Here is a 12,562-nt window from a genome sequence, read left to right on the forward strand (position 1 = left end):
CAACTCCCAGCATGCCCGGACAGCCTTCTGCTGTCCGGGCATACTGGGAGTTGTAGTTTTGCAACATCTGGAGGCACCCTGGTTGGGAAACACTGGTCTACAGAGTCACTTCTGTCTATGAATCCACTGTTATCAATGCATATAGCACCACCTAGTGGCGGATAGCGGAAACTAATTTATTATGACAGGTTATTTTATATTTATTTATATATTTTTAACATTGTTGTTTCTTATCGGTCACCAACGTTCCATAAAGTTTGCAACAGGAGCTCCCATAACAGGTTGCAACTCTTTTAGTCCCCTTTAGGACTAAATCCAGGAATAGAAAAATCAGAGCTAAAACAGCGCCACCCCTTTCCTCAGGTTGTGTGTGGTATTACAACTTGGTCCTATCCTATACATATGAGCTGTAATACCACACACAACCTGAGGACAAGTGTGGCGCTGTTTTCGGAAGAAATCAGATCTGGTGTTTTTTTAATCCTGATCCTTTTAGCTGGCTGAAACCCCTTTAGCTGAGGTGATAGGAGTCGGACCCTGGCTGATATGATCTAGAAAATTCCTGGGTCTCCATGTTGCCCAGTGTTTCTCAACCAGAGAGCCTTCAGCTGTTGCAAAATTTCAGCATGCACAGACAGCCATAACCCGGGGATGCTGAGAGTTGTAGTTTGAAACAGCTGGGGGGGCCCTGGTTGGGAAACACTGATCTCCGTGGACACAGTATGGCACTATGTGGGCATACCAAGCAACCCTGGAGGTGACAAAATCACAATATGGGCACTGTTTGGCATTGTGGGGGCATAGTATGGAACTATGGGGGCATAGTATGACATTATGTGAGCACAGTATGGAACTGTGGGGGCATAGTATGGCATTATGTGAGCACTGTATGGCGCTATATGGCATTATGTGAGCACTGAATGGCCCTATGGGGCTCTTTATAGTATTATATGAGCACTGTATGGCCCTATGGGGCACTTTATGGCATTATGTGAGCATTGTATGGCCCTATGGGGCACTTTATGGCATTATGTGAGCACTGTACGGCCCTATGGGGCACTTTATGGCATTATGTGAGCACTGTACGGCCCTATGGGGCACTTTATGGCATTATGTGAGAATTGTATGGCCCTATGGGGCACTTTATGACATTATGTGCGCACTGTATGGCACTATGGGGCACTTCATGGCATTATGTGAGCACTGTATGGCCCTATGGGGCACTTTATGGCATAATGTGAGCACTGTGTGGCCCTATGGGGCACTTTATGACATTATGTGCGCACTGTATGGCCCTATGGGGCACTTTATGGCATTATGTGAGCACTGTATGGCCCTATGGGGCACTTTATGGCATTATGTGAGCACTGTATGGCCCTATGGGGCACTTTATGGCATTATGTGAGCACTGTATGGCCCTATGGGGCACTTTATGGCATTATGTGAGCACTGTATGGCCTTTGGCCGTCCGGGCATGCTGGGAGTTGTAGTTTTGTAGTTTGGGAAACACTGATGTAGCCAAAACCTAGAACAGGTGTGTCAGGCCCAAGGCCTGATTATGGAATCATCATGTGTATTCTAGTTGTATTTGTGTAGAATGTATAATCTAAGACATGGGTGAGGGCTCATTCGGACTGTGTATTTGTTTTTGTGTATTCCAGTTTTATTGGGGGGTCTGTCAGCCTGTGTTATACCGTATATACTCGAGTATAAGCCGAGTTTTTCAGCACGATTTTTGGTGCTGAAAACTCACCCCCTCGGCTTTTACTCGAGTGGACTCTCCGCCTGTCAATCCCTTCATCAGTGGTCTTCAACCTGCGGACCTCCAGATGTTGCAAAACTACAACTCCCAGCATGCCCGGACAGCCAACGGCTGTCCGGGCATGCTGGGTGTTGTAGTTTTGAAACCTCTGGAGGTCCGCAGGTTGAAGACCACTTCGGCCTTCGTCATCATCCATAAAACTGAGATGCTGGACAAACCTGTGCTGGAAGAACCTAAGATACAGCTGGAGACTCACTCACAAGGACTGCTATACCCTTATGCTGTAAGGACTTTTCTTTTTGTTTTCTGAACTCGTCTTGCTGAACTCTTTTATATATTTTTGTACCTCTATGTCATTTCTTTATTTCATACGCAGCTCTGTGATACCTTTTTTTCAGATTAAATGTTTCATTAATCAGCTCAGGTCTTTGATCTCTAAATATAGGAGCTCACCTTTCTGAAGAAAGCTCTGGAGAAACACGTTTATCAAAGGGTTAATTTGGTGACTTGCTGGGACTAGTAGTGGATACCCAGAGGCCTGGTGGCTTTAACCCTTGCACCACCACACTCTCTCTCTAGCGTTTTGGCTGGACCCATAGGGTGTGATTGTGACAAGGGGTTAAAGGGGTTATCCAGGAAAAAACTTATATATATATATATATATTTATATATATATATATATATATATATATATATATAAACTGGCTCCAGAAAGTTAAACAGATTTGTAAATTACTTCTATTACAAAATCTTAATCCTTTCAGTACTTATGAGCTTCTGAAGTTAAGGTTGTTCTTTTCTGTCTAAGTTCTCTCTGATGACACCTGTCTTGGGAAACGCCCAGTTTAGAAGAGTTTTGTTATGGGGATTTGCTTCTAAACTGGGCGTTTCCCGAGACACGTGTCATCAGAGAGAACTTAGACAGAAAAGAACAACCTTAACTTCAGAAGCTCATAAGTACTGAAAGGATTAAGATTTTTTAATAGAAGTAATTTACAAATCTGTTTAACTTTCTGAAGCCAGTTGATATATATAAAAAAGTTTTTTCCTGGAATACCCCTTTAATCATAAATGGTCAACAGTTGTATCACCAGAAATAGTTACCGCTTTTTCTCATGACTAACACGTCCCCGCACTCATCTTCAATTGGTAGAAAGATCTCCGGGACCACGATCAATATTCTTCTCTTTGGAGGGGGGTTAATGTTCCAGATACACTCCACATGGGCGGGATAATCTCCAGGGTAGTTGGGGGACTCAATATAACCGGTGTATTCTCCTAATTCTCCTCCGCAATGCTGGTCTGTGAACAGAAAAAGCTGAATTTGAGGCCGCCATTCACACACAAACTGGTAAAGAACTAGCCCTGAGCTTAAAGGGGTTATCCAGGAAAAAACTTTTTTATATATATATATCAACTGGCTCCAGAAAGTTAAACAGATTTGTAAATAACTTCTATTAAAAAATCTTAATCCTTCCAATAATTATCAGCTGCTGAAGTTGAGTTGTTCTTTTCTGTCTGGTAACAGTACTCTCTGCTGACATCTCTGCTTGTCTCAGGAACTGCGCAGAGTAGAAGAGGTTTGCTATGGGGATTTGCTTCTACTCTGGACAGTTCCCGAGACGGAGCACTTAGACAGAAAAGAACAACTCAACATCAGCAGCTCATAAGTACTGAAAGGATGAAGATTTTTTTTTAATAGAAGTAAATTACAAATATGTTTAACTTTCTGGAGCCAGTTGATATATATATAAAAAAAAAGTTTTTTCCTGGATAACCCCTTTAAAACGCCACAATATGGTAAAAAAGAATACATTTTAAAAGCGGCCATCACTCCTGGGACCAGTTCGTCTTGGAAGGTGGAGGCCATAGCGCTCAGAAGTAAGAGACGGACCCCTTTATGAAGATTGGAGGGGGGGTCCTGCACTTTTTACATATTTTACATAACAGGATAACTACTTTAATGTCCGCGGCGATAAGCGCCGTCCCATTGACAGCCGGCACTTCTGTGGCAAATTCCACTGGAAGAATCTTGCAGCGGAATCCAATTTCACATCAGAAATACCACTAAGGAAATTCCGACTTCTGCAAGTGGAATCCACAGGAAATTTCTGTAGTGTCAACCAGCCCTGAAGCCCAGGTACAGGCTAATACACAGTATATACATACTTTAGTACTTCAGAGACCTGTATACTAGGGATCGACCAATATCGATTTTTTAGGGCTGATACCGATAATCTGTGGAGGTTAAGGCCGATAGCCGATAATTTATACCGATATTCCGGTATAAATTATCGGCTGTTTCTCTCCCCCCCCTGAAGCCGCTGCAGATCATTGATATAAAGCGGGCACTTTAAATCAATGAACTGTAGCGGCATTTGCGGTGCCAGAGACCGCCGCCACCACCCGCTTCTCTCCCCCTGCCTGTATAATGCCCCCCTGACTTATAATACCCTCTGTCCTGTGCCCCTCATATATAATGCCCCATGTCCTGTGCACCTCACATATAATGCCCCCTGAGGGTGCAGAACAGGGGGCATTATATGTGAGGGGCACAGGACATGGGGCATTATATATGAGGGGCACATGTCAGGGGGCATTATATGTGGGGGCACATGATGGGGGCATTGTATGTGGGGAACACAGGACATGGGGCATTATATGTGGGGGTCACAGGACAGGGGGTATTATGTATGAGGGGCACATGACGGGGGGATTATATGTGGGGGCACATGACAGCCCACCCCTGTCATGTGCCCATATAATGCCCCCCTGACTTATAATACCCCCTGTCCAGTGCCCCTCACATATAATGCCCCATGTCCTGCCCCCTCAGTGGGCATTATATGTGAGGGGCAAAGGACATGGGGCATTATATGTGAGGGGCACTGGACAGAGGGTATTATAAGTCAGGGGGGCATTATATGGGCACATGACAGGGGGGCTGTCATGTGCCCCCACATATAATCCCCCCTGTCCTGTGTTCCTAACATATAATACCCCCCTAATATGTACCCCTCACTTATATTTGCCCCCCTCACTTATAATTTGCCCGTCCATCCATACAGCGCCCGAGCAGTGCTCACCTCACACGCTGCTACGTTCTTGTACTGTGAGTGAAAGCTGCAGGGACGTGATCTCCGGGCGCCGGCGCTATGATGTGATGTCATCACGCCGGCCTGCTGTGGATGGCGCCCCCGCGGCTCTCACTCCCACTGCAAGAATGAAGCAGCGTGAGAAAGGTGAGGGAGCGGAGGAGCGGGACAGCTGACAGCTCCCTCTCCACCATGCTGTCAGCTGTCAGGCAATTGCTCCGCACGGCAAAACAAGGCGTGCGCACGAATCGCGGGACTTCAGTCCTGGCCTGAAGTTCAGGGCCGGGACTGAAGTCCTGCGATTCGCGCGCACGCCTTGTTTTGCGCATTATCGGCAGGTTAGGAGCCGATAACGATAACGGGAAAAAACGTGAATATCGGCCGTGCCGATAATCGGTCGATCCCTACTGTATACTAAGGGCCACCACATAGATGTGAGTATGCATGGTTTAAAGGAGTACTCCCGTGGAAAACTTTTTTTTTTTAAATCAACTGGTGCCAGAAAGTTAAACAGATTTGTAAATGACTTCTATTAAAAAATCTTAATCCTTCCAGTACGTTTTAGAGGCTGTATACTACAGAGGAAATTCTTTTCTTTTTGAAAAACGGTAAGAAACAATAAAATTCCACACATTTGTCCACTATATATCCGAATAGGGGACACTCCGAATAGTGGAAGCGGTCACACCCAATAGGGGACAAAACACTCCCAATAGGGAACAATAGGGGACACTCCCAATAGTGGATGCGGACACACCCAATAGGGGACAACAGGGGACAAAACACTCCCAATAGGGGACAACCAGGCTTATGTGCCGGCCCTTCCTACACAGGGTTGCTGTCAGGGGGTACAGCCAATACCCCAGTAAGGGGCCAACGCCCCCCTGCAGCAGCCCCAGCACAGAAGCAGAACACCGTTGTTTAAACAGTGGTCTCCTGCTTCTGTACGTCCGCCGGCCACATCATTCATCCTACTCTCCCCCCCCCCCCCCCTTCCTCCCCTAATTCCCCCGTACCACTTTATTCCCCCTGTGCCAAATCATCCCCCCCCACCCCTTTTTACCCCCTGTGCCACATCATTTCCCCTTGATCCCCCTACCCCCCCCCCCCCCCCCCTGTGCTATTTAATTCCCCCTTCATCAGTTCATAAAGAAGGGGGGGGGGATGTATTTATACAGAGGGTAATAATGGGGGAATGAAATGGCACGGGGGGGGGTTCAAGGGGAAATGATGTGGCACAAGGCATAAGGTGGCAAAGGGTATAAAGGGGGGATGAAATGATAAGTGGTGATTAAACGTCACTGGGAGATTGTACTGTAATATGGCTTTTTATTATGTTTTATAGGTAATTACACTCTGGGGTGAGTACAGGATCGGATTCAGACATTTAGGACGATTTTTGAGCCTTTTTTCCAATAAGGAACATCTCTCTATAGCGGACACTTCTTTATTCCCCATTAGTGTCCGCTATTGGGAGATTCTACTGTATATATATATATATATATATATATATATATTATTATTTTTTTTATATTTTTTTTTATTATTATTATTATGGTATATATATATATATATATATATATATATATATATATATATATATAAACATTTTTTTTTTTTCATCTGCTGAATATGGCACCTAAAGACAACTAAATGTATGGTCTGACTATCACCAAGCCTCCTTGTCCTTTTTCTACCCACATCCAGGGACATAGCTATAGGGGGTCCAGAGGTAGCAGTCGCACCGGGGCCCCATGGCACATTCACCCCCAAAAGAGACCAGTATTATGAATGGAACATGGGGCCCTGTTGCAGATTTTGCATTGGGGCACAGAAGCTACAAGTTATGTCTCTGCCCGAAGCTCCATGAAGAGCAAAGTTAGTCACAGTATGACTGAGACAGACTGGTTGCTATGGAAGCACTGCTTGACAACCTCATATAAAAAGATGGTGCCTGCTAGGTATCCACAGCAACCAGATCACTGAACGATGGAGTGCATGGTGCTGGGAGAAAGAGGGAAAAACATTCAAGAACTTACTTTTGCAATGGGTCACGTTTGTAGAACCATCAAAGTCTGTGCTGGTGTTCCCTGGGCAGGTTATACAAAAATTCTGCCCAAACTCGGGCTGATACGTCCCGATGGGGCATCGGATACACCGGTGGGTGGTGGAATTGTAGAAGTGTCCAGGAGAGCAATGAACTAGAAGGCAACAAAAGGAGCAATAAACCAACATGGCGGATTCGCCATAAAAAAAACACAGCAGCGGACGTACAATACAAGAGCCAGCTAATGGACAGGGTGGCATCATGCCCTGAATGACAACTACATCACCAACCTTTTGTCTCACAGTCCTGGAAAGACACCATGCTTTCGTACTTTGTGATCAGTCCTCCACCGCATGGAAAGCAGATGGTGCGGCCCGGATTTGGCTGATAGGTGCCCAGAGGGCAAGGCCTGCATGGTTTGAACCCGTCAACAGAGTAATGTCCTGGGGCACACTGTCCTAAAAGAGCAGAAGAATGTTAAGCAGGATCGCCCATAGTGAGACAACCAGCGGTTTTACAGTAGATGGTGTGCCCGCCATCACCTACCTCCACATTCAGACAGATTTCTTGCTCCAGGAATGCCCATGCCATCGTTACTGGGGCACGGTTCACATGCTAGCTGGCCTTCCATGTCTTGGTAGGTGCCTGGCAGACAGGGGGTGCAGTGATTGCTTTCTCCATTGTAGTATGTGCCTGCGCCGCAGGTGACTGGAAAAGAAGGGGTGTAGATTAGGACCCAGATTAAAGGCTTCGTCTGGATATAAGACAATCCCTTAAAGGGGTATTCCGAGCAAAAACATTTTATCCCCTATCCAAATGATAGGGGATAAGATGTCTGATCGCAGGGGGCCTGCGGCTGAGACCTCCTGCGATCTCCCTGCAGCACTCGCATTCTATGCGGGTGCTGAATCTCCAGTTTTGGAAACTGGGGACATGAGGTCACGTCACACCCCTCCATTCATGTCTATGGGAGGGGGCATGACAGCGAGTGTGCGAGTGCTGCAGGGAGATCGCAGGGGGTCTCAGCCACGGGCTCCCCCGCGATCAGACATCTTATCCCCTATCCTTTTGATAGGGGATACATTTTTTTTGCCTGGACTACCCCTTTAAATCAGTGTCTTCCATCCGGGGTGCCCCCAGCTGTTGCAAAACTGCAACTCCCAGCTGGAGGAACCCCAGTTGGGAAACGCTGCCTCAAGTGGTAAGGCAGGGGGGGGGGGACAGATGAAGTCATATAAGCTTTCCATTGGAGTGGTGCCATATGTGTTTATTTGACACTATAGACACCTATAGGAGGTTTATCCATACCGCATTTGCCGTCCTGCAGCGCCTGCCCCGTGCCGCACGCCTGCTGGTTCTCCGTGCCCTTAGCCGGCTTCTGCGCCACTTCATATTCTATGCCTGAGAACTGGATGTAAAACTGCTGCTTGTTGATGGACTTCCTCAGGGTTTTAATGGCGGCCTGAAGCTTCTGCTCCATCCTCTTCCGTATGCAGTCGGCATTACACGAGTCTAAGAAGAGATCAATTAATCCACCACTACAGCTGAGCAACATAGTATATACATTGCCTTATACATGTGATATTGCTTCTGATACACATAAGCCACCGTGTCGATATCCAACTAAAAAAGGACATCAGGGACATCTCCTCACTAGACTCACTTTTCAGCTGGATGACCCCAATGGCAGTAGTGATTTATAAAGAGCAAACAGTAAGAAAGCATATCAAGTAACATACACGTAAACAAGTCAATAAGGCAAACTGGACCATTATGGAGCTGATTATGTTTGCCAAACATCATCTTTTTATTTCTCAGTTAAGTGTCAAGGAGGAGGGGCCAAGCTGCTCAAGTGCCACAGTCTGGTACTTGAGCAGGGTTTGTGAGGGGAATCCAAGCAAAAAAGGAATGCAGTATAGGGGCCTACAACTATATATGGGGGCAGTATAGGGGCCTACAACTATATATGGGGGCAGTATAGGGGCCTACAACTATATATGGGGGCAGTATAGGGGCCTACAACTATATATGGGGGCAGTATAGGGGCCTACAACTATATATGGGGGCAGTATAGGGGCCTACAACTATATATGGGGGCAGTATAGGGGCCTACAACTATATATGGGGGCAGTATAGGGGCCTACAACTATATATGGGGGCAGTATAGGGGCCTACAACTATATATGGGGGCAGTATAGGGGCCTACAACTATATATGGGGGCAGTATAGGGGCCTACAACTATATATGGGGCAGTATAGGGGCCTACAACTATATATGGGGGCAGTATAGTGGCCTACAACTATATATGGGGGCAGTATAGGGGCCTACAACTATATATGGGGGCAGTATAGGGGCTTACAACTATATATGGGGGCAGTGTAGGGGCCTACAACTATATATGGGGGCAGTATAGGGGCCTACAACTATATATGGAAACAGTATGGGGGCCTACAACTATATATGGAAACAGTATGGGGGCCTACAACTATATATGGGGGCAGTATGGGGGCCTACAACTATATATGGGGCAGTATAGGGGCCTACAACTATATATGGGAGCAGTATAGGGGCCTACAACTATATATGGGGGCAGTATAGGGGCCTACAACTATATATGGAAACAGTATGGGGGCCTACAACTATATATGGAAACAGTATGGGGGCCTACAACTATATATGGGGCAGTATATGGGCCTACAACTATATATGGGAGCAGTATAGGGGCCTACAACTATATATGGGAGCAGTATAGGGGCCTACAACTATATATGGGAGCAGTGTAGGGGCCTACAACTATATATGGGGGCAGTATAGGGGCCTACAACTATATATGGGGCAGTATAGGGGCCTACAACTATATATGGGAGCAGTATAGGGGCCTACAACTATATATGGGGGCAGTATAGGGGTCTACAACTATATATGGGGGCAGTATAGGGGTCTACAACTATATATGGGGGCAGTATAAGGGCTTACAACTATATATGGGAGCAGTATAGGGGCCTACAACTATATATGAGGCAGTATAGGGGTCTAAAACTATATATGGGGGCAGTATAGGGGTCTACAACTATATATGGGGGCAGTATAAGGGCTTACAACTATATATGGGAGCAGTATAGGGACCTACAACTATATATGGGGGCAGTATAGGGGCCTACAACTATATATGGGGGCAGTATAGGGGCCTACAACTATATATGGGAGCAGTATAGGGGCCTACAACTATATATGGGGAAGTATAGGGGAATACTAGTATATACAGGGGCCTACTAGTATATACAGGGGCAGTACAGGGGCCTACTAGTATATACGGGGCAGTACAGGGGCCTACTAGTATATACGGGGCAGTATAGGGGCCTACTAGTATATATGGGGCAGTATAGGGGCCTACAACTATATATGGGGGCAGTATAGAGACCTACTAGTATATATGGGGCAGTATATGGGCCTACTAGTATATGGGGCCTACTAGTATATATGGGGCAGTATATGGGCCTACTAGTATATGGGGCCTACTAGTATATATGGGGCAGTATAGGGGCCTACTAGTATATATGGGGCAGTATAGGGGCCTACTAGTATATCTGGGGACAGTATAGGGGCTTACTAGTATATATGGGGACAGTATAGGGGCCTTCTAGTATATATGGGGCAGTATAGAGGCCTACTAGTATATATGGGGCAGTATAGGGGCCTACTAGTATATCTGGGGACAGTATAGGGGCTTACTAGTATATATGGGGACAGTATAGGGGCCTTCTAGTATATATGGGGCAGTATAGAGGCCTACTAGTATATATGGGGCAGTATAGGGGCCTACTAGTATATATGGGGCAGTAAAGAGGCCTACTAGTATATATGGGGCAGTATAGGGGCCTACTAGTATATATGGGGCAGTATAGGGGCCTACTAGTATATATGGGGCAGTATAGGGGCCTACTAGTATATATGGGGGCAGTATAGGGGCCTACTAGTATATATGGGGCAGTATAGGGCCCTACTAGTATATATGGGGCAGTATAGGGCCCTACTAGTATATATGGGGCAGTATAGGGCCCTACTAGTATATATGGGGCAGTATAGGGGCCTACAACTATATATGCGGGCAGTATAGAGGCCTACTAGTATATATGGGGCAGTATATGGGGCCTACTAGTATATATGGGGCAGTATATGGGGCCTACTAGTATATATGGGGCAGTATATGGGGCCTACTAGTATATATGGGACAGTATATGGGGCCTACTAGTATATATGGGGCAGTATAGGGGCCTACTAGTATATATGGGGCAGTATAGGGGCCTACTAGTATATATGGGGACAGTATAGGGGCCTATTAGTATATATGGGGACAGTATAGGGGCCTACTAGTATATATGGGGACAGTATAGGGGCCTACTAGTATATATGGGGCAGTATAGAGGCCTACTAGTATATATGGGGGCAGTATAGGGGCCTACTAGTATATATGGGGGCAGTATAGGGGCCTACTAGTATATATGGGGGCAGTATAGGGGCCTACTAGTATATATGGGGGCAGTATAGGGGCCTACTAGTATATATGGGGGCAGTATAGGGGCCTACTAGTATATATGGGGGCAGTATAGGGGCCTACTAGTATATATGGGGGCAGTATAGGGGCCTACTAGTATATATGGGGGCAGTATAGGGGCCTACTAGTATATATGGGGGCAGTATAGGGGCCTACTAGTATATATGGGGCAGTATAGGGGCCTACTAGTATGTATGGGGCAGTATAGGGGCCTACTAGTATGTATGGGGCAGTATAGGGGCCTACTAGTATGTATGGGGCAGTATAGGGGCCTACTAGTATGTATGGGGCAGTATAGGGGCCTACTAGTATGTATGGGGCAGTATAGGGGCCTACTAGTATATATGGGGCAGTATAGGGGCCTACTAGTATATATGGGGCAGTATAGGGGCCTACTAGTATATATGGGGCAGTATAGGGGCCTACTAGTATATATGGGGCAGTATAGGGGCCTACTAGTATATATGGGGCAGTATAGGGGCCTACTAGTATATATGGGGCAGTATAGGGGCCTACTAGTATATATGGGGCAGTATAGGGGCCTACTAGTATATATGGGGCAGTATAGGGGCCTACTAGTATATATGGGGCAGTATAGGGGCCTACTAGTATATATGGGGCAGTATAGGGGCCTACTAGTATATATGGGGCAGTATAGGGGCCTACTAGTATATATGGGGCAGTATAGGGGCCTACTAGTATATATGGGGCAGTATAGGGGCCTACAACTATATATGGGGCAGTATAAAGGCCTACTAGTATATATGGGGCAGTATAGGGGCCTACTAGTATATATGGGGCAGTATAGGGGCCTACAACTATATATGGGGCAGTATAGAGGCCTACTAGTATATAGGGGCAGTATAGGGGCCTACAGCTATATATGGGGGCAGTATAGAGGACTACTAGTATATATGGGGCAGTATAGGGGCCTACTAGTATATATGGGGCAGTATAGGGGCCTACTAGTATATACAGGGGCAGTATAGAGGCCTACTAGTATATATGGGGCAGTATAGGGGCCTACTAGTATATATGGGGCAGTATAGGGGCCTACTAGTATATATGGGGCAGTATAGGGGCCTACTAGTATATACAGGGG

The 12,562-nt window shown here is 46.2% G+C and overlaps 1 protein-coding gene across 12 annotated transcripts in view; it reads right to left on the reverse strand.

Annotated features, from left to right (window-relative positions):
* SCUBE1 (signal peptide, CUB domain and EGF like domain containing 1) overlaps positions 1-12,562 on the reverse strand; it is a 278,625-nt gene that overhangs the window by 4,530 nt on the left and 261,533 nt on the right. For all 12 annotated transcript variants that reach the window (XM_056517388.1, XM_056517385.1, XM_056517386.1 and 9 more), the window contains 5 exons: positions 8,213-8,416; positions 7,451-7,612; positions 7,195-7,362; positions 6,897-7,058; positions 2,867-3,064 (listed from right to left, as the gene is read on the reverse strand). In XM_056517388.1, the coding sequence (XP_056373363.1) occupies positions 2,867-3,064; positions 6,897-7,058; positions 7,195-7,362; positions 7,451-7,612; positions 8,213-8,416 (894 nt within the window). The remainder of the gene's footprint in view (positions 1-2,866; positions 3,065-6,896; positions 7,059-7,194; positions 7,363-7,450; positions 7,613-8,212; positions 8,417-12,562) is intronic.

The sequence above is a fragment of the Hyla sarda genome, chromosome 4, assembly GCF_029499605.1.
Source record: "Hyla sarda isolate aHylSar1 chromosome 4, aHylSar1.hap1, whole genome shotgun sequence".
NCBI lineage: Eukaryota > Metazoa > Chordata > Amphibia > Anura > Hylidae > Hyla > Hyla sarda.